Source organism: Buteo buteo, chromosome 12, assembly GCF_964188355.1.
Source record: "Buteo buteo chromosome 12, bButBut1.hap1.1, whole genome shotgun sequence".
NCBI lineage: Eukaryota > Metazoa > Chordata > Aves > Accipitriformes > Accipitridae > Buteo > Buteo buteo.
Window position 1 is genome coordinate 42,428,129 of NC_134182.1, and position 26,344 is coordinate 42,454,472.

At 61.7% G+C, this 26,344-nt stretch overlaps 1 protein-coding gene across 2 annotated transcripts; it reads right to left on the reverse strand.

Annotated features, from left to right (window-relative positions):
* Window positions 1-518: 518 nt before the first annotated feature.
* TET3 (tet methylcytosine dioxygenase 3) lies at window positions 519-25,540 on the reverse strand. Of its 2 annotated transcripts, XM_075043674.1 has the most exons (10): window positions 25,368-25,540; window positions 11,012-13,244; window positions 8,635-8,725; window positions 7,733-7,826; window positions 7,078-7,286; window positions 6,796-6,946; window positions 6,210-6,299; window positions 5,952-6,089; window positions 5,214-5,550; window positions 519-4,846 (listed from the first exon to the last, which is right to left on the reverse strand). In XM_075043674.1, exons 2-10 carry the CDS (start codon window positions 13,197-13,199, stop codon window positions 3,111-3,113), a joined length of 5,034 nt encoding a protein of 1,677 aa, XP_074899775.1. In that variant the 5' UTR covers window positions 13,200-13,244; window positions 25,368-25,540; the 3' UTR covers window positions 519-3,110. The 2 variants fall into 2 exon arrangements, with proteins under 2 accessions (XP_074899775.1, XP_074899774.1); XM_075043673.1 differs by lacking the exon at window positions 25,368-25,540 and having other exon boundaries at window positions 11,012-13,680.
* Window positions 25,541-26,344: the final 804 nt, after the last annotated feature.

Genomic DNA, 26,344 nt, shown 5'->3' on the forward strand with positions numbered 1-26,344 from the left:
TTGCTTTTTTTTTTTTTTTTTTTCTCTTGGTTCCCTAGTTTCATATATACATTAGTAGCACCTCAGCGAGATGGAATCAGGCAGAAGCGTGATACAGTTTGTTAAAACACCATAGCACCGTTTTTATTAGAAGATTTCATTTAATAAAAATATGCCTTATAGAGCCCACAAAGCATACTCCAGTATTAAAAGGAAAAATCAGCAATTGAGGCACCTCAGGGATTCTGGTTTCCTTCTCCTTCCCGTGCCTCGTCCCAAGAGCGTCGAGATGGGGGGGGGGACCCCAAAACGTGTCCCCTGTTCCCTGCTCGAGGCAAAGCATTGCGGCCGGAAAAACCGAAGCGGGGTGGAAGGAGCCCGTCGGGGCTCCCCGCACCGAGCCCTCCCCAGGGTTTCTACCGCGGGCGTTGTTCTAGCACCATTGTGGCCGCGACCTGCTGCAAAATTAGGTCCCCATCCCACTCTAAAACGATTAAAAACATTCCCCACCCCCCCCACCCCAGCAAGGCCCCCTTAACACCGCGACCCCCCTGGCTTCGGCACGGGTGGGACAAGCACGGCCGCCGGGACGGGTAAAGGAAAAGATTTTGCTTGAAAAACAGCCTCTCAGCAGCAAGGGGTAAAGAGCTGTGCATAGATTTCGAGTTTTCATAGAAGAAGTCTGAAGCGTGCTAATTTTTCATGACTGAGATTTGAGGTAGGTTAGACGTTATGTAGTGTAAAAACGTGAGACTGCAGCAGTTCTCGCTCCCCGACCCGCAGCGCCGGCATCTCCCCGCTTACCCGGGTTGAACCCGCCGGAGCCAACGCCGCGCCGGACCGAACCCCCTCCCTGCACCAAAAAAAACCTCCGAGGAAGCAGGACTTAGACAGGTTACACAGACCCTCGCCTTCTCCGAACGCACCCCTTTTCCTCCCGACTCTAAACCCATCCAGGCGAAGCTCGCAAGGCACCCCCGCCACGACAGTCAGACGAGACCCCGGGCGATGCGAACCGGGGCCGGCACCCGAATCCGGCCCCGCCGAACGCCGCTGGCGGGGATCACCCGGGTCCCCTTTTCACCCTCCGAAACACATCGACACGTCGGGTCCCCGCGCTGGAACCGGCATCGCCCGCGGGCATCCCTAAAATCTGACTTGCCATCGACTCTTACAATCCTGATATGCTATTGGGTATTTATAAGAAAAGCGGTAATAGCTCGTTGAGTTTCCTTGTCAAATATACGCGACTTTACAGATTACGGTTAAAAAAAAAAAAAAAAAATTAATTATGAAGGACGGACAAAGCATGTTAAATATTCTGCCAGTATTTACAGTTCTCCCACAATAATCTTGTTTAAAACATACTGCTTTCAAGTTGTTGCGGGGGGGTGGGGGAGGAAAGAGGGGAGTTGTTTTTTAAGTTTCGCTTTCATTTTTAAATCTAGGTGAAAGTGCTTTTAAAAAAATTCTTTCCCTATTTACAGGTTTAAAATCAGACCACTTAAATGTTCAGGCTGTTTTACCGAGATCCTGCTGATCTGTGCCAGTGCGCAAGGAAGGAGGGTGACAGTAAACACAAGGTGATTTCTGCACGGTGACGGCGTCGGCTCTGGCTCGCTGGCTCTCCAAAAGGCACCTGAAAGTGCAAAAGCAACGACCCCGGGGACGCCGGCACCCGGATTCGGCCACGCCGCCCTCCCGGTGAGCCGCAGGGGAGCTCGTCCGCCCGTCCATCCCGGCGCGGCTTCAGCATCGGTGACGGGAGGAAAGTCTCGACTGAGATTGTTCGAAAAGCACCACGCGGTTGTTGTCATCGTTGGGTTATTTGTTGCGGTTTTTTTGCGGGAAGAACGGCGATCCGTAGGAAGGAGGGATGGCACCCGGGGAGAGAAAAAGCACCGAGCCCCGGCGGCGCTCGCCGCCGCACTGGCTCGCCGGCACCGGCGGGGAAGGCGGACCGGCAGGGTTTTGGCCAGCCAAGTCTTGGGATTCGCTCTTCCCAGAGCCGATCGCACGGAGAAAGTCCCCCGGAGACGGAAAGCACCAGACTTTAGCAACAGTGATGTACAGAGAGCAACACTAGCTATTCACAGTTTGGGGTTGGTTTGTGTTTTTTTTCCTGTTTTTGTATTTTTTTTTTCTTCTGTTTTTGTCCTGTCGGCTCCTTGAGAGATGCCGCCGCCGCCGCCACCGCTCTCCCTGGGGCTGTCAGCAAAGGACCCCCCAAGTCCGAGCCCGAGCGCGGCACCCCGGCAGCGGCAGTCCTCAGCCCGGACGTGTCCTGAGGTCTCCGGCGCCGGGAAAGACGCCGGCTCGCTCCGTCCCGGCGGAGCCGATCCCGCCGGCGGTGAGAAGCCGAGCGAAGAAGCACCGTCCCGGGACGTCCCGCTCACGAGCAGGTCTCCCGTCACTGTAAGAAAGGACTCCTCAAGTTGCAAAATAGGTATTTTTAGGTCCTTGTGAAAAAAAATAATCGGATGTTCAGCGTGTCCGGCTGACGGTAAAGCACACAATCCTGCCAGGCCCCATGCGTTGGAGCTGGAGGGAGTCACCTCTTGCCTTTAAGCTGGTTTGGTGTTCAGGTTGTTTTTTCTTTGCGTTTAGGGGTTTTTTTCGATGTTGGCTTCTTTTTCGAAGATCGGCTTCGTCGTTGTCATCGGAGTAAAAAATAAAATAAAATAAAATCCAATAAATAGGCATTTTTAAGTGGAATTAAAAACCTCTCCTTTGCGAAAGGACACTATAAACTTCTCCATCCGTTCGCACGGCGCACGAGGCTAGATTAAAAAAACGCGGAGATATAAATATGAGATTACCGAAAAGCGTCAAACAGCATCGTTCCTCTTTTTTTTCAATCGAGTTTTGCTTTGTTTGCCAACTCCTCGCCAAGCGCAGCTCTCTGACGGCATGCGCCCGCGCCGGCTCCGCTGTTTCCGAGCGTGCGTGCTGGGTTCGCTTTCTGTGGGTTGGGTTTTTTTGTTGTTGTTGTGTTTTGCTTCGTTTTTCTCTATTTTTTTTTTTTTTTTTTCTTCTCCCCCACGCCCGAGGAGAAAGCACCACGAAGCAACGCCGGGCTCCGGCGCTGCCGAGGGTTGAGGTAAGATGGGGCTGCGGCGGTTGCCTCCGTCTCAGATCCAACGGCTGTAGGGGCCCGTCACCTTGGTGTAGGCGTAGGAGGACACAGTGATGGCGGAGTTGGTGGGGATGGCCACCGCCTGCCGCGTGGGGACCGAGTCCCTCCTCTCCTTGCTGGGCGCCTCGGTCGCCAACGCGCCGCCCCACTTGCGTTTCTTGGCGAAGGCTTTGGCGTCCGGCGGGAGACCCAGGCGTGCCGCCTCCTCTTGCCGGGCTCGAGCCCGCTCCGCCAACTGCTTCATCTTGGCCTCCCACAGCGCCAGGCCGTGGTTGGGCTGGTTCAAGTTCTTGTGTTGGTAGAAGACCAGGGAGATGCGGGTGGGGTGGCAGCGGTTGGGTTTCTTCAGCGGGGTGGTGGCGTGGAGCTCGCGGCGGGCGCACTCGATGAGGATGGAGCCGTGGGCGGGTGCCACGGCCACCCCGCCGATGTTCTCGTCCAGGAAGTTGTGCTCGCTGTCCGACCACTCCTCCTCCTCTTCCTCGTCCTCGTCCTCCTCCTCCTCTTCCTCCTCCTTCACCGCCTTCTCCGGCAGATCCTCCTCCAGGCCGAAGGGGTCCCACGGCTTCTCCCGGCGGGGCCCCGCCACCCCCTTCTCGCCCACCGCCGCCTCCCACGGCTTCTCCAGCAGCCCCGGACTGGGCGCCGGCGTCCTCCGCTCCTCCACCTTCACTGAGCCCCACGGCTCCTCGGGGAAGCTGGGCAGCCCCGCCAGGGCCGAGCTGAAACCCAGCGGCCCCAGCAAGCTCGAGGTGCCCGTGCCAGCCAGCGCCGCTTCCCCCAGCTTGCAGGGGCTCCACGGTTTCGGCAGCAAGCCCGAGCCGCGCGCCGCCGCCGCCGCCTCTCCCGCCAGGACGTTGGGCCATTGCTTCTCCGGCGGCGGCAAGCGGGCGGCAGCGTCGAAGGCGCTCAGCTTCTCCCGCCCGCCCAAACCCGGCGCCAGGGCGTTCCACGAGCCCTCCGCCGTGCTAGTCCTCTCGGGTGAAGACGTGCCCCGGGACGCTTTGAAGGGGCTCCACCGCGGCTCCGGCCCCCCGCCGCGCGCTGGGATGGCCGGCAGGGCTAAGCCGGTGCCGGGCACGGCCGCCGCGCCAGGAAGGGGCTCGATGGCGGGTGGAGGGTCCGGAGGCTCCTGCTTGATGGGCCGGCTGCCGAAACAGTTCTGTGCAAACGGCGGCACCTCCTCCGAGCCCGAGCTAGTCCTGTGCGCCCCGGCCGCCGCCGCCGCCGCTTTCTGCTGGCTGGCGTAGCGGTTAGCCCGCTCGTAGGTGCGCTGGTGATGGTTTTTGCTCCGGACGCTGTGCGGGATGGGCTCAGGGAAATCGGTGTTCCCATAGGCATGGTTGAGGTTCTCCTGCAACACCGGGATGTCAGGCTTCTTCTCGTAGCTGTTGCTCACCCAGCTGCTCCCGCCCCTCTCGGGCGCCCCGTAATTCAGAAACTGCGAGGGGAACACGTGGTTGCTGGAAAAGCCGTAATACCCGAAGGAGGGAAGCGCGAACTTGGAGTGAAACCCATTCACGGAAGGCAGATTGGGCTGTGCATAGTAGGAATGGTAAGAGTAAACACTGTTCATGCTGTATGGGTCGGAGGGCCGGCAGCTCCCCAGCACCGAGTAGCTCTCCACCACTGCGTTACCGTTGTACTTGAAGGCGTTGTAATGGCTCTGCGGCTCCACCTTGATGGAAGGTTTCAGCGGCTGCGGGGGCAGCCCGCTTTTCAATGCCATACCTGCGGGCACAGCACACACACAGCCCCTGTGACCCGCCGGCCGAGAAAGCCGCCGGTGGGGAGCGAGGACCCCAAAAACTCGGCCGGACTCAAAATTCCCACGGTGATGGGCTCACCGGCCGAGCGCAGAGGTCAGCATCGCCCGGTGCGCTGGCACCAATTCACACCCACGCTCCGGGCTACGGCGAGAGCTCCCCGCCGCACCGCAGTATGGGCAAAAACCCAGGCACCACAGAAATGCCATCCTGCACCTCAACACCACATGCTCAACGCCGCCAGCCCGAGAAAGCCCCCAATCACATCCCCATCCCCTCACGCGCTTTCCGGACGGCCTGGGGCGGCGAGAAATCAGCTCCACCCCCGTTACCTGCATTTTGCTGGAGCATGGGGAGCTCGAGTGCTTCCTGCTTGATCTTCTCCGGCGTCATCAGCTTCTCTTTCTGCAGCTTTTTCTTCTCCGCAGCGGCTTTCTTCGCTTCCAGCTGCCTCTGCCGGCAGGACTTGGCAGGCTCGGGCAGCTTGCGGACCTCGCGGGGGAAGGACGTGAGCACCTGGATGGCCCCGCTGCCCACCTTGGCATTTTGGTTCTCCTCACTGCCGAACTCATCTGTGCTGGACATCTTGTAGAGGGGGAGGACGTGCAGTTGCTCATCTTCGGGGATTTTCCCCACCACGCGATTGTCTTCCTTTGTCAGCGTGCAGACCTGGGGGAGCGCAGCGTGCCATCAGCAGGATGCTGCCAGATGCGGGACAGGGGCGAAATCTCCTCCTTATTCACCTCCATCGCTGTGAAGCCACGCCAGCCTGGCATCCCTCCCAGCCCATGCCGGTTCGCAGCCAGCATTTGGAAACCTCCCGTGGGGTTTGGGGGTCAGACGAAAGCAAACGCATCGTCCCCTTTAGCACTGTGCTTTAGTCTAGCTGGGGTGGCTTCAGCACCCCACAGACCTGAAAGGTTTCATCTGAGGCGTGCAAACACCGAGGACCGGCCACTGGAGTCATGCAGGTATGACAAATGGGGACAGGGGGGACCGAGTGGCTCAAACAGGAGTATCCCAAAACAGGGGGAGAGCATCCCGAAAAGGCCCGCTGGCCGCCTGCTTACCACCGTGCAGCCGTTGTAGAGGTTATGCTGATCTTTGTGAGCGTGAGCGCAGAAGTCCATGCACGCCGTCACTCCCGAGAACGGCCTCCCCTCCTTCAAGCCCAGCCGGCAGTCTATCGCTACATCCTCGTTGGTAACCTGGCAGAAGGAGGAGACGGCTCCGGTTATCCAAAATCTCCTATGCGCCACCACCCCGCACCCGCTTCTGCCTGCCACCGGGCCAATGCGTTTCAAAGTGGACAAGTGGGTGGCCGGTACCTGGTTTTGGTAGGCTTGCGGTGCCAGCCTCTTGTAAAGAGGAGCAACCTCGGTGGCCAAGTCCTGAAAGCTTTTCCGGAGCAGCTCTTCCTGCAGTAGGGAAAAGAGGAGGACGTCACCCAGGGGTTTCGGCAGCGGGGATGGAATTGGGGGCAGAGCGCCCGCACACCACGCGGCATCCAACCCTTCCCACAACGTCTGCCACAGCGCAAAGCACACGGCTTAAATTCCTGGTGAAATTCTGGCCGTTCAACCTCCAGCCTCAGCGTCTGTTGCGCTTTTGCTTGCTCAACCCATGAGCCCTCTGGCATCTTCCCTGAGGTTTCTAGAGAGACCCCATTCGTGCCACCCCGTACTGGCACTTGCTGTCACACCAAAAGTCCCGGCTCTGGGATGCCAAGGTGAGCCTGCCCTCTGGTTTCACCAGGTTGGCTTTCTGTCCCCCGACTCCCTAATTCATCAAAAATCCCACAGAGAATCCTATTTTCAGGCTTCCCCCCGACAAAACTTGGAGCTGGGGGTAAAAGGAGGTCTGAACCCACACACCCCCCCCCAAGTGCTGCCCCACTCCGCCCATGTCACCCACCTCTTTGGGATTGTCCCCCACCAGCCTGAACTTGCGGGGAGTTTTGCTCCGGGCGTATTTGCAGCCATTAAAATACATGCTCCAAGAGCAGCCGAAGGAGAAGGAAGCACCGCAGGTGTTGGGGTCTTTGCCTTGGCATGCGCAGGTCCGGCTGCGGGAGGGACACCGCAGAGGAGCATCAGCCGCTGGCGCAGTGATGGCAGCTCCGAAAACAGGGGGGACCCCCGCATCCCCTTCCCACCCCATCTTCCCGAACCGGACCGGCGGCGCGGTGTGACTTACTCGTCGTTCAAGCCGCAGCGGCGGCTGGTGGGGTTGCCGTACTTGGTGAGGGTGTCGGTGAGCTCCTGGTACAGCGTGTCGCCCAGCGTGCGGGGGATACCCTCCCAGGCCAGGATCAGGATGATGATGACAGCGTTCTGGCAGTGGTGGCCGGCCCGGTGCCGCACCAGGCACAGCAGCTTCTCCTCTTGGTTGTGTCTCCGGATCACCTGGAAAACAGAAGGGCCAAGTCAGACCACTCCAATGGCGAACACCTCCCGTGACGGGGAGGACCCCAAAAGCGGGTCCTCACTGCCTTCTCCAGCACCCTGTGGGGATTTGGGGGGAGGCACAGCTGTGTGGGCTCCATGGTTGCATTCACCCCCACGGGCTTTGGGGTGCCGGGGCGGGAGGGGATGCGCCCGGCCCAGGGGCTGCAGGCACGGACGTGCTGTTCGGCGGGTGCCGACGGTGGGAAGCCCCGTGGAGTTTCCCCGGGGGCGGCCGCCGCTCTCGCTTCCTCCTTGCCAGCCGCAGATCGAGCATCCGCCCCTGCCCGCCGTGGCCACCGCCGGCGGGGGACCTCCTTGTCACCAGGCAGGGGGGGGGACAGGCAGGCACGTTACCTCGGGGAGGACTCCGAGGGGGGGACGAGAGCCAAGGCGCAGGCACTCACCCACTTGGCGATGGGGCAGCCCCGGGAGCTCTTCCCCTCCTTCCCCGTGTAGATGACCTTCTCGATGCGGATGGCCTTGCCTTTCTCGCCATACCTGCCGGGGGACAGGCATCAGCCCTACTCGCCCCCCACCATGCTCACGAGTCCCCCCGCTCGCCCTCATGGGCCCCTCACGAGCCCCCACTGGCTTCACGGGACCCCACTCACCCTCCCTGGAACCCTCGTGAGCCCCCACCCACCCTCAGGAGCCCCCGCTCACCCTCGCAGGATGCCACTCGCCTTCACAGGACCCCACAGGACCCCACTCGCCCTTTTGAGCCTCCACTCATACTCACAGGACTCCATTTGCCCTCATGGGACCCCATCCACCTTCACAGGACCCCACCTGCCTTCACAAGACCCCACGGGGGGCCTCCACCCACCCTCACAAGCCCCCGCTCGCCTTCACAGGACCCCACTCACCCTTATGGACCCCACTTGCCCTCATGGACCCCCTCACAGGACCCCCTTTGCCCTCACAGGATCCCCTCAGCCTCATGGAATCCCTCATAGACCCCCACTTGCCCTCACAGGACCCCTCACAAGCCCCAGTTCTCCCTCGTGGGCTCCCACTTGCTCTCACGAGACCCCACTCGCCCTTACGGGCCCCCACTCACCCTCATGGGCCCCTACTTGCCCTCACGGAACCCTACTTGCCCTCATGGAACCCTACTTGCCCTCATGGGCCCCCACTGACCCTCACGGGACCCCACGGGACCCTGCTTGCCCTCACAAGCCCCCACTCACCTTCCTGAGCCCCCACTCGCCCTCTCAGGGCCCCACAGGACCCCACTCACCCTCACAACCCCCCCGTCACCCTCACAGCCCCCCAGGATGGGACGGGACGGGATGATGGCCCTTACCGCTCCTCCATGAGCTCCCTGATGGATGCCACGGTGGGCCCCGAGCCCAGGTGGGTGTAATACGGCCCCTCGTCCTTCTCCACGATTTGCTCTGCAGAGGCAGGAGAAGGGGACAGAGATTTGGGGGTTTGCACCTCTGCCGGCTGCTCCAAAGGATGCCAAACGCCCAAATGCCCTCAAACCGAGCACTTCTGCACCAAAAATCAAGGGTTCCTCAATGGCGTCTCCCCGCTGAAGAGCATCGGGGAAGGGAAGCCACAATTAGGGGTTCGTTAAACAGCCTGGCGGCTCCTCTTCATTTTCTGCTCTGGAAGACGCTCCCAGCGCTAAAATGCACTGGGGAACAAAGGGACGGGTGCTCAGACCCGCACCTGTCAGCACCCGTCCCCTTCGGGGACCCAAAAACCTCCCCGAGCGGCCGCAGCCCCTCCCAGCATCCCGGCAGCAACTGTGGCTCCATCCCGGCCCAGGGGATTTGCACCGGCCGCTCAAGCACGGTGCATTTTGATGAGCTCTGCTGAGAAGAAGCGATTAGCAGTGGCGGGCAATTTGGCATACAAACCCCCCCTTCCTCGTCCCCAGGCCTGCCTGCTCCCCGCCAGCTCCCACCCTGGGCACCCGTCTGGCCCCGCTCACCGAGACCAGCCCAGCTGGATGCTGCCAAAGCCATCATGGGATGATTTGGGGACTGAAAACTACTGCTGCCTACTTTTAGGTTTGCCTAGAGAATTTGGGGATGCTCATGGGATGCCCCAAGGTGGCTGAACCCATGCAAGGAAGGAGCTGCTGCGTCCGGGGAGAGGCTGAAGGATGCTGGGGCTACGGAAGGATGCTCAAGATACAGGAGGATGCTTGGGCTACGGGAGAAGGATGCTTGGGCTACAGCCCCGCAAGCAACACAACCTCCGCAGCAGCAAACCCCTCAGGGCTTTTAGAGCATGAAGGTGGCGGCGCAGGAAGCAAAGGATGCTCCGGGCAGCCACGACGGCGCAGGGGTCGATCCCCGGCGCACGGGGATGCTCAAACGCCGCCGGGTGGGATGCCTCCGGAATGACGGCCGGGTCTGATCCGTCTTTCCATCCTTCTGCTCTCACCACCCTGATTTTCATTCCCGTCATGTCTAACTGGCTGGGCGCCAAGGCGAGGAGAAAGCCGGGCTCAGCTGGGCTGCAGCTGTCCAGACAGAGATCAATACGGGACACGCAGCGAAGGCTGATTTTATTACAGCGTCTAACAGCACAGGCACCTAATAAAGCACCGAGCCCCGACTCCTACTTAATTGCTTTCTCTCACAGCTTTTCCTTGAGAAAATGGAGAGAGGTGGCAGGGGGGGAATCCCCCCTCTCCCAGCCCCTAAACCATGCTGCAAAAGAAAAAGCAACACGAATCTTTTCCTGGCACCGCAGGGTGAAACTCCGAGATCAGTTCGAGCGGCTCCAGAAAAGCCTTTCATTCGCTCGGTGCCATTTGGGCTGATTACTGCTGCCATTTACAAGCAAATAAATAAATAATCATAAGCCCCGCTAATAAAGTGCAGCTTGTGCTTAGCCCGAGGCCACCTCTCCCAGCAGCACTGGGGCTCGTTTTTCCGGCTGGATGCCCCAAACCCTCACCCTGCTCCTCCCAGGGGAGAGTGCAGCTCCGGTCTAAATTTTGGGGAGGGAAGATCCAGCTCCCTGCGATCCGATGGAGCTGGACTGCAAGGACCAGGTGGGAAACCTCTAGCACTTGCTGCAAAGTCTAACAAATGCCAACACACACCAAAAAAAACCCACAAAAAAAACCCCAAATCCAAGAGTTTGGTGCTTTTTCAATGCATCCCAGTGGGATCGGCCACCGAACAACCCAGCATCCTGGCAGTGAATACGGCTCCAGGCATAAGCTCACACGCTAAGTTAAAGTTTGGGTTGAGTTAACCCAAACCAGCTCCTTTGGCTTAAAATAGCAAGAATAACCAGGCGAGCCGGGTTTTAGGCAGGTTTCGGCACTGGGGCAACCTACTGGTCCCTCTATGGGATTTAGCTGAGCGGTTAAGTGGAGGCAAAACCCAACAGCCCTTTGGTATCGCTGCTCTTCCAACCCACACCAGCACAGCCAGGTCGGCGTCGGCACCACCCCCCCGGTGACGCGGCAGTCGCTCGGCGTTTGCCGTCCGACCGTAAAAATAAGAGAAGAGAAAGCAAAAGAGGGCTCCGCAGCATCGGGGTTTTGCCGCGCGAGCGCCGCATCCGCCCAAAAAGCGTGGGCTTTGCCGACGCCGCGGCATCGCTCCGTTATTTATCCAGGACAATCCCACCCTGCAAAGCCACCTCCTTGAAACGCCACCCCCGGGACTCGCCACCATCCCCGTAATCCCCTGGCACGGCCGCTCGCTCACCGACGCAGTCGCAGGTGGGGAACTCCGCTTGCGCCCGCTTGGCCGGGGTGTCCAGGAGGCTTTTGGTCGGCGTGTCCAGGTATTTCAGCGGCGACTCCAAAAAGCCGCTCAGGGTTGGCGTCAGCGGCACCTCGTCCTTGGTGGGCGTCCCGTCGGCATCATCCGCGTCCGGGTTTTGGCTTTCCTCAGAGTAAAAGCACGTGGTTGACACCACGGTGATAGCACCAGAAGACTCGATTTTGATCTGTTTGGGGGACCGGGCGGTGAAGGATGGCTCCGAAAGTGGACCCTTCCCCGGCGAGAACGAAAAGCTTTTGGGTCCGGCTTGGGGAGCGCTGCTCGAAGCCGGGGCGGCGGCGGCGGCGGGGGGCACTTGCGGGGCTGGTGCTGGCCCCCCCGGCAGCTCAGCAGCCCCGGGGGCGAGCGGGGCAGGCGTCTCGGGGGGCTGCAGGTTGAAATTCTCCCCGAATTCAGCTTCAAATTGCCGGATGAGCTCTTCCAGCTTGTCATCCACCACGATGGGGGTCGGGGCAGCCGGTGGGGGGGCGGCCGGCGCTTCCTCCGAGCCGGTCGAGCCCGCCAGCACCGGGTGAATTTGGGGGCCCCCCCCGGGGGCACCCCTTTCCTGAGAGTCGGGAGCCGGGGGGCCGCCGTCGAGGGGGTTCGGCGGCGGGGGGCGAGCAGCGGGCAGGGGTAGTGCAAGAGGCTGGAGCGGGAAGGCAGGCGGCGGCGGCGGCGGCGGTTCGGTTTGCATCTCTTCGGCGGGGGGTTCGGCGGGCGCCCGAAACCCTTCCAGGCTGATCTGCCAGAGGGGCGGGAAGAGCGGCTGCGAGTCCTTCTGCTTTGCCTTCTTGATCTGCACTTGCTTGCGGAGCGGTTTGGCCGGGGGGGGCTTTTCGGGCGGCGTTTTCTTCTTCTTCTCTTTGGCCTGCTTTTCGAAGGGCTTGGGGGGCACGGCCGGGGCGCCGGGAGCCCACCAGCCGCTCGGCCGGTCCGGGGGTGCCGCCGCCGCCGCCGCCGCTGCCAGGCTTTGCTCGAGGAAGAGGCTGCGTTTGTGGTGGAGATGCTGCTGCAGGACCAGCTGCGTCTTCTTGTGTAGGCTGGGCTCCGGCGATGCCGGCGGCAAGCGGGGGCCACTCAGCGCTTCCTTGCTGGGTGCTCGTTCGGGGGGCTCCGTTTTAGGCGCCATCGCTTTGCCGGCCGTCACTTCGGGTCTCTTGAAAGCTGCCTTGATGTAGTCATCAGCGTTACCCAGCAGCTGCTCCAGCTCTGCCATGGGGTCTCCGGCCCCCGCCGCCCCCTCGGCCTCCAGCCCCCACGCCGCCGCGAAGCCACCCCGGGGAGGTGCCGCGCCGAAAAATGGCTCTGGCGCTGCTCCCGGCTCCGGCGGATAACGGGGCTCGTCTCCTCGCTGCCATGCGGCCCCCGGCGGGGCAAGGGGGCCAGGGCCGAAGGGGGCGGCGGGGGGCGGCGGGGGCGGCGGCGGCGGGGGCTGGCCGTCACCGGCGGGCTGGGGGAGAGCGGCGGAGAGCTGCGTCAGGGCTTCGATGGCTATGGCGGTCTGCAGGCTGATATTCTTCTCCTTGGCGATGGTCAGCGCGCTTTGGGAAAAGGGGAGGCCGTCGGGCGGGCACGGCTCGGCGGTCTCAGGCACCGGCTGGGGGTCGATAGCACCTTCCTGGGGGGGCGGCGGGGGGTTGGCGGTGGCGCAGGGCCGCGGTGATGCCGGCTCTTCGCCGAGAGCCGTCTTGATCTTCTGCTCCAGCCATTCCAGGTAGTCAGGGCACTCGGGACCATCGCAGTTGCAGTTGGGGGGCTTCACGCCGTGCTTGGCCAAAGCCAGGGCAGCCTTGAGGGCATGCAGGTCCTCCCCTCGTGGCACGCCGTCTGCCGCGCTCAGCCCACCCCGGCTCATCTCCGAATCGAACTTCTCGTACAGCAGCGACGGTGAACCCGGGGGTGGCAGCCGGTAGGAAGAAACGGCTTCGGCCACCGCTGAGAAGGCCACCAGGTTCCTGACGTCTTCCAGGTGGGCTTTACCGGCGGCAGGCGGCTGGCCCGGCGACCAGCCGCTCGGCTCCATCAGCGCAGTGCCCCCCGCCTCCGGCCGGCCCCCATTCGCCAGGCTGAGCCCACTGCCCTCGTTCAGCCGCCTTTCTTCGACATAATTAATTGGCCCTTCTTCCATTTGGCTTCTGCTGGGTCCATCAACCGGGTCGCCCGCCGAACCTGTCTGCGAGGAGGGAGAGAGGAGAGACGTGAGCATCCCCTGCCACGACCCACGTGCCATCATCCCACGCCCTATCTTCTCCCTCTTTTTTTTTTTTTTTTATTCCCCCTTTCCCCATCTCTTTTTCTGACCCGGCTGATGAAGACGCGGATGAGCCGCGCGAAAAAATAATCGCCACCGGCAAAACCAGGCGGGTTTTGCCCGGCTGCGTAAGGAGCAGCTCGGCTCATAAGGCGGCCGGTTTCCACTGCGCTGGCCCCGCGCCGCCCACGTCCCCACCCCGCCACCCGCTTTCGAAATTGCTCACAGGACGGTTCGGGATTTCCATCGCCCGCTGAGGGCGAGACCCGCCGAGGTGGGACGGGGAGGGCGTCCCTGGCTCTAGCGACACGGTTTGCACCGGCGAAGGAAGCGGCACGGGGAGAAAAGGGGGGTTTTCTTGGACCCGTGCCCAAAGCAAACATCCTGGCCGGGAGCAGCCGTCCTTCGCCGGGGGCCGCGGCACGGCAGGAAGCCGCCGAGTTGGCTACGCCGGTGCCAGGGGCGGCGCGGGGATGCTTTCACCTCGAATAACCCGGCGTCTGTATCAACACGGCTGGCCAGGGCCCCCCGGCAACGCCGAGCTACAGCACCGGCGTCCAGAAAACCGGCCGCATGCCAAGAAGAGACCAAAAACCGTTAGAGCCGTCCATGCCGACGCGAGGTGGCGGCACCCAGGGAGACCGTCACCCCGGCGTCTGGGCTCGCGCGCCCCAGTTAAGACCCTCCAAGGGGTTTTGCCAGGGATAGGGGGGTCCTTCTGCGCTCTGCGGCTCTCTCCCGCCTCGGCGACGGGGATTTTAGTGCTCCAGCAGCCGGGGGTGCAGGGCGCTGGCAGCGTAGTTAGCAGTTTGCTGACAACGGGGGGGAGCTTCCTGCAAGCTAAAAATACAGCAAAGTTCACTGGAAAAAAATATGACAAAGCAAGCAAAGGCTGTGGTCAGAGCTTCCTGCCTCTGGACGGTGCCGGTACCGGCTGGTGGGAAGGATCCACAGCCCAGACTCGCCAGGAGACCCCGAGTTACGGCTCCGTGTTCAAGCGAGCTGTCGGTGCGCGGCTGTTGGCGGTGGAGCCGCGTTTAACCCTTCAGCCACCGGCCCCACGGCTTCGGCACGGGCGTCCTTCGGGGTGAGAGGGTGAGCAAAGGTGCACGCTTGAGCGCGGGTGGTTTCCACGCCGGAGATAAGCACGCTGCTGACTGTGGCGAAACCCTGGCAAAACTGAGGAGGAACCACTCCCAGCACGATTATATCCCCAAAATCCCCCCCCTCCCCGGCATGGGGGGGAAACTCCCAAGGGAACACAGCACCGGTACAAATCACCGTGGCCCCACTCCGGCACAGGGCTCACCCCGATGCTGCCGCAGCTTTATAGGGGCTCCGGCTTCGGTCCCTTCGCAGCATCCCCGGAGCCAAGCCACGGAGCTGCCAGCGATGGGACCGGTCCATCAGGTCTGGGGAGCGAGGGCTTCGCTGCCGGTTTGTGCCGTGCGCCGGCGAAACGGCAGCTTGGGCAGGGTGGGGACAACACGCCGCCTCCGCTCTCCTTTGCAAACCGAGGAAGAAACAGCCTCGCCCGTCCTTCCTACGCCGTCATCTTCCTCCTCCTCCCCAGCCAAAAGGGTTTTTCCCAAGCAGCACATGGTGGCAGGCAGAAAAATGCCCTGCGCCCCCCCCGCCCCGAGACCTTGGGGGGACACACTCATGCCCCGAAGGGTCCCCACCATCGCGGTGGTGACACCAGCCTGGAGAAACGATGACAAACCTGTTTTGCCTTGGGTGGGGAGCAGACGCTGGCCCCAAGGATCTACCCGGGGGCAGGGAACCTGCTGGGTAATGGCAGGGGAAGCCCCAAAAAACAGCCGCCGGGCCAGGGTGGCACCTTGGGCTGCTCCATCCCATAAACCAGGTTATCGACCCAGGCTGGGAATGCAGGAAAATAGTTCACCCTGCAAACACAAGGCAGGAGTGAGCATCCCCCCAGCTCCCAAAGGGTTAAACCGAAAGCCACAACCTTCCCCAAATAGGGGGGGGGAAATACATATATATATATATAAAATATAATTATTTTTTTCCTGGCTCTCTCATCCAGCTCCTTTTGTTCCTGGCCCCGCAGGCCGGGAGATGGAAAGACCTCGCGGCTTCTCCCCCAAAATTAATCCCCCTCCCCATCCCGACTCACTCCGGCAGCATCCGCAGAAATCCCTCCATCGCTGCCGTGGGCACCTATTCCTCCACGCCTCGGCCCGTTTTCCCCGGAAAAAGCACTGCCTGCCCAAACCTCCTTCCATTCGCCCCGGAAAAGAATAAAAGCTGGGGAGGGGGGAGGGAAATAAATTAAAATAAAGAGAAAACCAAGCGCTTCAGTTCGGGTTAGCTTGGCTGCTCGGCTCCTGCACAGTCCCTTCTGCATCCTCCAGGTGCTATAAAAGGGGAAAAATCCCCCTGAGGATGAAAACATTTATTTTTTTAATCTGTTTTTCCTCTTCTTTTTTTTTTTTTTTCCCCCATTTTAAATGCCGTAAACAGAGGGAAGGAAGGGGAAAAAAAAAAAAAAATAACCACACACGCAGAGCCTGGCTTGGAGGGTTTCCAGCCTGGGCTGCGCTCCCTGGGAATAGTCCGGAGCCGTTTATAACCCGGCGAGTGCCGGGGGGGAGCCCCGGCGGGGGCACGGTGCCGGATTCGGGTACGGCTCTGGCCGGACAGCACTTACGTGTGCGGGGTGGGAGGCGAAGCCAGAGGCGATGGCGGGACCGTTCGGCGAGGAAAGACGAAACGAGTTGTTCAAGCCTCAGCCGCCCCGGCCCTCCCCGCCCCCTGCAAAACCAGCTGGAGGAGCCATTAGCCCCGGCGCTGCGCGCACGTAGGGACGGACGGACGGACGGCGGAGGGCCCCACGCTGGCCCCCACAGCTCGTGGGCGCTGGCCGGGCCCCGAAAGGCGCCTTGACACCCCGCGGGGGGACACGGGGGGACCCCGGTCCCGCGAGCCGACGGGGAGGGACGGCCGTGGCTCCGCCGGCTACGGCGGGGAACGGCAGCCCCCGCCGGCGGTGGCCCTATAGATCCCACTGCCCTACAGCTCCTGCTGCCCTATAGATGCACTGACCCATATACCCGGCAACCTGCACGTTCAGCAATCTCACCTATCTAACAACCCTACGTATCCAGCGATCCTACATAACCAGCAACCTATATGTCCAGCAATCTTACATATTCAACAGCCCCATATAGCCAGCAACCCTATCTATCAAGCAGCCCTATATAATCAGCAACCTTACACATCCAGCAACCTTACATATCCAGCAGCCCTGTATAATCAGCAATCTTATACATCCAGCAACCTGCGTATCCAGCAGCCCTGTATATCCAGCAGCTCTATATAATCAGCAATCTTATACATCCAGCAACCTGCATATCCAGCAACCCTATATATCCAGCAACTCGTTATATCCAGCAACATATATATTCTGCAATCTCATATATCCAGCAGACCTATATATCCAGCAACCCTAAATACCCAAATCCCATATACCCAGCAACCCATACATCCAACAACCCTATATGGCCAGCAGTCTATATATCCAGCAACTCTACACATCCAGCAGTCTATACATCCAGCAACCCTACATAAGCAGCGATCTTATACATCCAGCAACCTGCATATCCAGTAACCCTGTATATCCAGCAGCTTGTTGTATCCAGCAACTTATATATTCCTCAATCCCGTATCTCTGGCAACCCTAAACACTCAGCAACCCTAAATACACAGTCCACTATATCCAGCAACCCTACATATCCAGTGACCTATACATCCAACAACCCTATATGGCCAGCAGTCTATATGTCCTATAGTCTATATCTCTACATTTCAAATTATTACTTTCAACCTCCCCGCTGGGCTGTACGAAAAACAAACTAAACCCACCCAAAGCCAACAGGGGAACAGGTTTTTAAATCCCTCGTCCTCCAAAAACACCCGCTCCCCCCCGCCGGAAGCCCCAAAATTGCCCCGTATACATATTTTGGGGTTTTATTAAATCCCTTGGCAGGAGCCAAACGGCTCAGCTGCAGAGAACAGAGCAACTCGGTGCACGCAAAGCGGCTTGGAAGACGCCGCTTGGTGTCGTCCCGCTACAAAAAATGCTCAATTTTTATTAAAAGTGCAGAATCTGGGAGCCGGAGGAGAGCGGAGGAAGGCCGGACCGTACCGGCGGGGATGCCGAGCCTTTCCCGGTGGCATCTGGGCGGCGGAGGGGGGACAGGCAACGCCGTGCGCTGGGGCTGCGGCGAGGGCACGGCGGGGTGTTTGGGAGGTCAGCGGGTGCCGCTGCCAGCCAGCGGCACGGGCCGGCCAAGAGGCAGGAGGCAGCTTGGCTGCCGGCCCCGCACCGCGCCGGTGGAGCCCGGCCAGCCCCGGCGCTCGGCTTGTGGTTTTCCTCCTCTGGCAACAGCCCCGGGGATCCTCCACCGGGACGGTGGGTTGGGGGGCACCGCGGAGGGGGGGTAAGTACCGAGCATCCCTGAGTGCAGGAGACCCTACGATAACAAACCGCGCGGCCGGTGCCACCAAAGGGCTTTGCCGGGGAAGGAAAAGCTGCCGAAATCACGCACACGTCCGCCCGGGGATTGATGCTCCTGGGGGGCACCGCTTCGCCTCGACGGACCCCGAGAGACGGAAAAAACCCCCTCCCGGTCCCAAACCACCGCCACTGACCCCAGGTACCGGCACCGGTGATGCCGGAGAGGAGCTGAACGGCGCAGATGCCCTAAACCCAAGCTCAACGCCCCTGAAAACGGAAAATAAAGGAAAACCGGGAAACCCGAGCGCCAAGCCGGACTCACGACAGCCCCCAGCTCCCCTCCGGCTCCCCCCCTGGCCGGGGTACCCACCGCGCCGGCTCGCGGTCCCGCTGCCTCCCGGCGCCGCGGGCGGCCGCGGCTGCCTCTCCCGCCTTGTTTTCCAAGCTGTTTCCATGGCCCCGGCTGACCCCGGTGCTGGGTCTGAGCTGCTCACTCCTGTCCTCATTTAGCCCGGAGAAAAGCCGGAATAGCGCCGATGCCGAGGGAGCTGAGCTGATTTACGCCACGGGAAGCCCGGCTCTGCTTTACACAAGCCCCAGGGGCACTTTCAGGGACCCCCGTAGCCATAACCCCTCTCCGGACAGCGCTAGGGCGATTATTTCACCCCCTTTTCCTTCTCACTGGAGTACGACGAGGCAGTTGAACACGATATAGTCCTGCTCTCGGCTTCTGCGCTGGCATCCCGCCAGCGCCGGGAGCTTCCGAGGGAGATGGGGGATTTTTTTCCAGGTGGAAAAAAATGTGTTCCCATCTCCATCCTCCTCGTTTCCTCCAGGAAAAGGGTTTTTCCCTTTTGGAGGGGCCGCAGCAGGGATGCTCTGGGAGGGAATGCTCTGGATTGGGATGCTCAGGGTACAGATACTCGGAGCAGGGATGCTCAGGGTAGGAATGCTTGGGGTGGGGATGCTTGGGATCGGGATGCTCGGGGCGGGAATGCTCAGGCAAGAGATGCTCGGAATAGGGATGCTCGGAACAGGGATGCTCAGGATCAGGATGCTCCAGGCAGGAATGCTCAGGGAAGGGATGCTCAGGGTAGGGATGCTCAGAGCAGGGATGTTCGGAGCAGGGATGCTCAGCACTGGGGACAGGCGAGCGATGTCCCAGTGGATGCTCCCACTGGAGCAGCTTTTGGGAAGCAAGCTGCCGCAGCCAAGCCACAGCGTGCGTTCCCACTACAGCGTGCCTTCCCACCGCGGCGCGGAGCCGAGCCGGGAGACGCCAGTTGGCGCGGGCAGGGGGAAAGGCTTGGCACAGTGCAGAGCCGCGTCAGGCTCCCGGCTCCGGCCGGGCAGGGAGAGAGCCGAGCTCTTGAAAGGGAAAAGGAGGAGGAAAAAAAAAAAAAAAAACCCACGGCGTTATTTTTGTTTCTTGAAGCGGTTTTTTTCCTCAAACACAGCTGGCTCCTCTCGTGCCGGCGCTCGGCTACCAGATTGGCGCCGGGGCCGGCTGGGCAAAGCCAAATTGTCGGCTGGTGGGCAGCAGCGGCTCCGCGGGGAGCTGTGTCTGCTCTGTCCCTGAAGAAGCGGAAGGAAGGAGGGAATGGGGAGGAAGGGGAAGACGAAGAGGAAGGGGAAGACGAAGAGGAAGAAGGGGAAGGGGAAGAGGAAGAAGGGGAAGGGGAAGAGGAAGAAGGGGAAGGGGAAGAGGAAGAAGGGGAAGGGGGGGAAGGGGGGGAAGAGGGGGAAGAGGGGGAAGAGGGGGAAGAGGGGGAAGAGGGGGAAGAGGGGGAAGAGGGGGAAGAGGGGGAAGAGGGGGAAGAGGGGGAAGAGGGGGAAGAGGGGGAAGAGGGGGAAGAGGGGGAAGAGGGGGAAGAGGGGGAAGAGGGGGAAGAAGGGGGAAGAAGGGGGGAAGGGGAAGAAGGGGGGAAGGGGAAGAAGGGGGGAAGGGGAAGAAGGGGGGAAGGGGAAGAAGGGGGGAAGGGGAAGAAGGGGGGAAGGGGAAGAAGGGGGGAAGGGGAAGAAGGGGGGAAGGGGACGAAGGGGGAAGGGGACGAAGGGGGAAGGGGACGAAGGGGAAAGGGAAGAAGGGGAAGAGGAAGAAGGGTATAGGGAAGATGGAAATGGGGAAGGGGAAGAAAGGGATGGGGAGAAAGGGGATGGGGAAGGAGATGAAGAGGAGGAAGATGGGGAGGAAGGGAAACAAGGGGAATAAGGGCAAGGGGGTGGGGAGGAAGGGGACAGGGTCAGGGAGGAAGGGGTCGGGAAGGAAAAAGGACCCATCCAGGAGGGAAGAAGGAAGGGGGAAGCGCGTGGGCTGTAGGAGAAAGGCCTGGGGCCTCGCCTCGCCTCTCGCCCAGCCCAGCAGTGTTTACCGTCCCACCCCAGCCGCCCCCACGGGGCTGGGCCGGATTTCGCAGCCATGCTGCCGGCGTCCCCCACGGGACCAGGCTCGGTCCCCTCCTGGCCCCTTCAGCCCCACCAACCCCCCCACCGGAGACACTTCCACCCCACCAATTCCTTTGCCTTGCAAATCAGGTGGAGAAAGCCAATTTGGGGGGAGCGAGGAGGAAAGCCACCTCGCACCCATGCACTAACCAAACTGCACCCCCATTTTCAAGGTTTTGCCCCCCCCGGTTTGAGCAGAGGGGAGTCCCTGCACCCTCTTGGCCCCCGTGGGTGCTCAGCTCCCCTCCAGCCCATCCCCGTCCCATCATACCTGGGGGATGCTGCAGTGCGTCCCCCCTCCCCGGGACGTGGGGGCTCCTCACGCCGCCGCCGTGCCGCAGAGCCCGACCTTTTGGAGGAGGAGGAGGAGGAGGAGAACCGTGTGCGCCGCCGCCCTCCTGCCCGACAAGCACGGACAAGTCGGCGGTGCGATGGCCGGCGGGCAGGAGCCGGGAGATGAGTGGGAGCCCAGCCCTGCCCCGTCTGGGAGCAGGGAAAACGCCAGCTCTGCCAAACCCAGAGCTGGTTTCACCGCCACGACCCGTCCCCGATGTGGAAAAGCATCTCACGGCGGGTGGGAAACGCGACCCCTCTGGATGAAATCCCTTTTCCAAAGCTGGAGGAAGACGCACGGCGTGGAAAACATGTGCCGGTGGCACAGACGCTGGCTCGGCACCAGCAAAACCATCTTGCAGCACGTCGTACAAAAACCCCTGCTTTTTCTTCACCAAAATTTAAAGCTCCCCCCCTGTCCCGGTTGCCTCCCCGGGGGCCGGTGCCGCTGACTCAGCGCCGGCGCTGCTGAGTCACCGCAGCCACCTCAGCCCCGACGCCAACCGGCTCCGGCGATGAGCTCAGCCGCGGGGGCTTCGGCACATCCACGCTCACGGGCAGCCGCGGCACCGGCAGCACCGGGCCCTGCGGAGCCACATGACGAGACTTTTGCCAGCACCTCTGCCTACATTTTGGGGTCTCACCAGCTTTTTCCCCCCTGAAACCTCACCCGTCCCCAAAACCGCACCAATCAGCGTCGCCTTGAATCCAAGGCTACCGAAACGCAGTCGCCGGCTGGGCGAGGAAGCCGGCAGCGTTTCAACTCTCCCACCCGCCAACTGGTGCCACAGTCCTCTCTGAAAACACCCCATCATGGGCCACCCGCGAGCCAGGAGGGCAGCCACGGTCGCCATCCGCATCCTCCCCATCTCGCTCGCCAAAAGAGGAATGGGAATGATAAAAAAAGGGGAAAAAAAAAAATAATCTAATTTTGATTTTTTTTTTCCCCCCGCTGGGGTCATCAGTGCTGAGGGGGATGTGCCGACGCCGCCTCCGGCTTCCCCGGCCCGGTGACGGGGTTGATGACTCACGGGGAAGGAGGGGGGGAAGCGGCGCGTGCACGGGGCCGTCATGTTTGTAAACCTAAAAAAAGCCATGTGCGGGCAGGCAGCATGCTCCGGCCGGCAGCACCGGCTGCCAGCGGCTGCAGGCGAGGAGCACGGGGACGGGCAAGGCACAAGCAGCGGCTGCCTTCATGGCACCATCCCCACCGGGGAAGGCTCGGCGAGGCGTCCGGCACGGGTGGGAGAAGTCGGCCCCGCTGCAAGGGCTTGTGTTGTGATGGCTTTAATTGGCGCGGCTTTACGTGCAAGGGCTTTAATTGCAATGGCTTTAATTGCAGGGGCTTTAAATGCAACGGTGTTAAGTGCAACGGCGTTTTAAGCGCAACGGCGCTAAATGCAATGGCATTAGATGCAATGGCATTAAGGGCAACGGCTTTAATTGCAACACCAACGGGGGTTTCTAAGAGGCTCAGGGTCTTTAAAGCCCCTCGCCCGGTTGCTGCTCATCCCCCTTCTGCACCCCATCGCCTTCCAGCACAGTGTTTGCAACGGGCCGCGGCGCCCGGGATGCTCCTCCATCCTTTTCCGCCAGGCTGGGAAGTGGGGGGCTGTGGCGACAGGGGCCGTGCCACCGGCAGCCACCAGCTCTGCGGTGACGAACCCTCCAGCTATTACGCAGCATCCCCCGGCCTCCGCGCTGACGACTGCAGCAATTACAACTTGCTCCAATCCATTTCTCATACAGCATTTTCAGGGCTTGAGGTGGTTCAGGGTTTTTTTTTTCCCCTCATTTGGCTGCGATGGAAATTGCAGGCTCGGGAGCTCGTGGTCCCCAGCTCCCCCGTTTGACAGCAAAATCTCATTTAATCAAAAGATGCGGTGACTGGATGTGCAGAAGCACTTCTCTCTTTTTTTTTTTTTTTCCCCTTAAGAACTGCCATTTTAGCTGTAGCAAACAAACACGCCGCATTGTCCCCGCGACACGACTCCCTCCGACAACCCGGCAGAACCCTGCCTGCAAAATCCCTGCCGCCTGCACGCTGCCAGCCCCGTCCCGCCACCGCCGAGCATCCCAGCTCACAGGGAAAGGAGGTTTCGGCCCGGGGAGAGAGGAGAAAATTGGGGTTGAGCTCGGTTTGCGGGCCTGGCAGCGGCGTGGCGGGCAGATGTGGAGCAGGGACGGAGCCGATCACAGCTGTTTCACCTCCAGCCTCTTCCCATTTCATTTCATCTCCCCTTGGATGCCGGCCCGGGGAGGGGGGGGGGGTTAAAAAAAAAGCTCTTTCATCCTCAAAAATGGTCTGGCACCCTCTTGCACCGAGCTCAAAGCAGCAAGATTAAAGAGCTGGCAGAGGAAGGGAGAGGGGGGACCGGTCCCCAGGAGGGCTGGGTTTGGGGTACATCGCTCTCATCCCAGCCCGCATCCCGAGCCGCGGTGGGGACAGCGAGGGGACAGGGACAGCGGGCTTCGGCGCTGGCCCCTTCGTTGCCATCCCACCAGAAAGGCTCCCTGCGCGCACGTGGAGCGAGGGACGCGCCGGGGACCCCGGCACGCGCGGGCAGGGAATGGGAACCCCATTGCCATAGGAACGGGGCCCGGGGATGCCGGCACATGCAGGCAGGGGACCGAGGACCCCAATGTCGTAGGGACAAGGACAAGGGAGGCCAGCACGTGCAGGCAGGGGACTGGAGACCCCGATGGCACAGGGATGGGGACTAGGGACCCCGATGCTGCAGAAACAAGGAGCAGGGACCCCACCATGCGCAGGCAGGGGACGAGGGACACCATTGCCATAGGGATGGGGACGCTGGCACACACACGCAGGGGACCAAGGACCCTGACACAGCGGGGATGGGGACTGGGGAACTCCGGCAGACGTAGGCAGGGGGTCGGGACCCCCGATGCTATGGGGACAGGGACACACAATGCCATGGGGCCTGGGGACCCTGGCACACATAGAGAGGGGACTGAGGACCCAATGCCACATGGATGGGGACCAGAGACCCCAGCAAACGCAGGCAGGGGACCAGGGACCCTGATGCTGCGGGGATGGGGACGGGGGACCCCGGCACATGCAGGCAGGAATCGAAATACCCCGATGCCATGGGGACAGGGACTGGGGACCCCAGCACATGCAGGCAGGGGACTGGGGACCCCAGTGCCATGGGCACAGCTCACTCCCAGCACACCGGCACTGGGGACACCCTGGGAAACGCTTTTTGGGACGCAAACGTGCAGCACAACCGCACATCCCAGAGGCGACGCGCCACTGCTTCACCGACCCTGTCCCCAGTGGGACCAGCAAAACCCCCACCAGGAAAGGCCAGAGCACAGGGGGGGGACATTTTGCTTTCCCGAGGTTCCATCGGCTCCTCCTCCGAGCCACCTCTCCCCTTAATTACCTGCGATAAAGAGTCCAGGTCGGTAATCCGAAAAACAAACCTCGTCACAGCTAATTAGGTGCCAAAGGCCAAGAGCGGGGCTCGTTTATGGGGCCACCGTAACAACCCGCGAGGACTCTGCTCCGGCGCTGCCCATCCCTCCCCAGCATGATGCAACCTCGGGGCCACACCGGCGCTTGCCACAACCCGGCACCCCGCGGTACCCGGCACCCCAGCACCTGTGACGGGGTCTTTTTTTTTTTTTTTTTTTTTTGGCAAAGCATCCGCGGATCCGGAGGCGGCTCCGGTGTCGGTGGGCAGGCGGGTGCACGCGCCGGCGCATCCCGGGTGCGAGATCTGAAGCATCCCCGTCCCTCGAAAACACGTGGTGCCGAAGCCGCTCACCGCGGACTCAAAACTTCGGGGCGGCCACGCGTTTCGGCACGCTCTCCCCGGCTTCGGGGACGTCCCCCGGTGCCACCAGCACCCGCAGCCAGTCGGATCGTACCCGCCGCCAAACCACGCCGCTCTTGGCACCGGGATAACCCAAATCGCTGCCACGGCTGGCGGACGAGACCCCTCCAACGAGGACAAACCGCTTTTTCTCCCCACCTCCATCCTAACCCCCTGTTATTCCCGGCGTGACGAAAAGCCGGGGGGGGGGGCCGGCCCCGCCGGACCCCCGCGTCCTCGTCACGACGAGGGATGACAGCTGCCAGCGGACGCGTTACGTCAGGGTGACGTCACGCCGCGGGGAGCCTCATCGCCCTTGTTAGCATCACCCCGCCGTACCTCTGAGCTCAGCACATTTAGGGGATGGAGGGGAGAGGATTAATAAAAATAATAATTTAAAAAAAAAAAAAAAAAAGCCGAAAGAGCAATGAGGTAATAAGGGGGGGGGGGGGCACGTTAGGACTTATCCCCCCCCCAAACGTCCATCCGCCCCCCCCCCCCATCTGCTGGAGAGAAAGAAAAGGGATAAAAGACGGAAAATACTCAAAAATCACCCCAAAAGGCAGCGGGGCAGAGCCGGGGCCCGGCCGGGCGGTGCGTGTGTGCCCGTGTCCCGTGTCCCCGGCCCCCCCGGCCCCCCCCCGGCCCCGCCGCTTTGTCCTCCCGGCCCCGCCGCGCCTCCGCGCCCGCCGCTGCTCCTCCGCGCCCGCGGAGCCACAAAACACGCGCAAACGCCGCGGGTGGGGGGGCTTCACCCCCTTCCCCCCCCCCCCACCTCCCCTCAGCCCTCCCCCGGGGCTGCATGTCCACGGCGGGGGGGGGGGGGTATGCACGGGTGGGATGCGGGGGGGGGATGCACGGGGGGGGGATGCGGGGGGGGGACACACGCACAAGTGGGGATGCAGAGGGGATATTTTTCTTTTTTTTGGGGGGGGGGGTACTTACCTCGCCGCTCCCCCCGCCGCTGCCCCCCTCGCAGCCCCCGCCGGGCCCCGGCACGGATCCGGCCCTCAGGAGGAAGCCATCTTGTCTCCCTCTCCTCCGCGCTCCCTCACCGCCGCCCTGCTGCAGCCGGGGGGGGGTTTGACCGGCGCATCTCTTCTTCCCCCCCCCTCCTTCCTCCCCTCCTCCTCCTCCTCCTGCTCCTGCTCCTTCTCCTTCCCCTCCTCCGCGCAAGCTCCCCCCCCCCCACGCAAACGCTCCCCCCCCCCCTCCCCACGCAGCGCGACACCGCCCGCCCGCTCCCCCCGCCGGGGCCGCCGGTCGATCCCGGCCGCTGCGCAGGAGCCGGGGGGGGGACACGGACACACGGACACACGGACACGCAGGGGAGGTGCCTCCTCCCCACGCCGCGACGTGTGTCGTGTCCCCCCCCCAAAAAAAAAAAAAATTAGGGGTAACGGGACCCCCCAGACCCCGGTCGTGTGTGTGTGTGTGTGTGTCACCCCCCCCCCCGCTGGGAAACTGAGGCAGCAGCCCACGCGGGGGAGTGGGAACAACAAGACGCAGCCCCAAAAGCATGCTTTGCCCCCCAAAAACACGCTTTGCTCCCCCTCCCCCCCCAGTATTTTCCTGCTGCTAAACCCCCGGCACCCTCGTTAATTTGGGGACGTCGTTAATCGGGGGCCCTCATTCATTTGGGGACGTCGTTCATTTGGGGACATGGTTCATTTGGGGAAGTCGGAGCTTTGCAAGGCTCAAATCCCACACAAGAACCCCCCCCGCGTCGCCCGGCTGCCCCTTTCTCCCCAAAATCCAGGCCCCGGTGAGGAAAAAAAGGCGGGGGGGGGGTATTTTCCCATGGGAAAAGCAGTGGGAATGGGCCAGTGAAAGGGTTAAGGCAGGGCTGGAGTCCTTCAATCAGCCCTGAAGGGATCAGCTCCAGCTTTTCCAACCCCTGCATGGAGCTGGCAGGTCTCTGC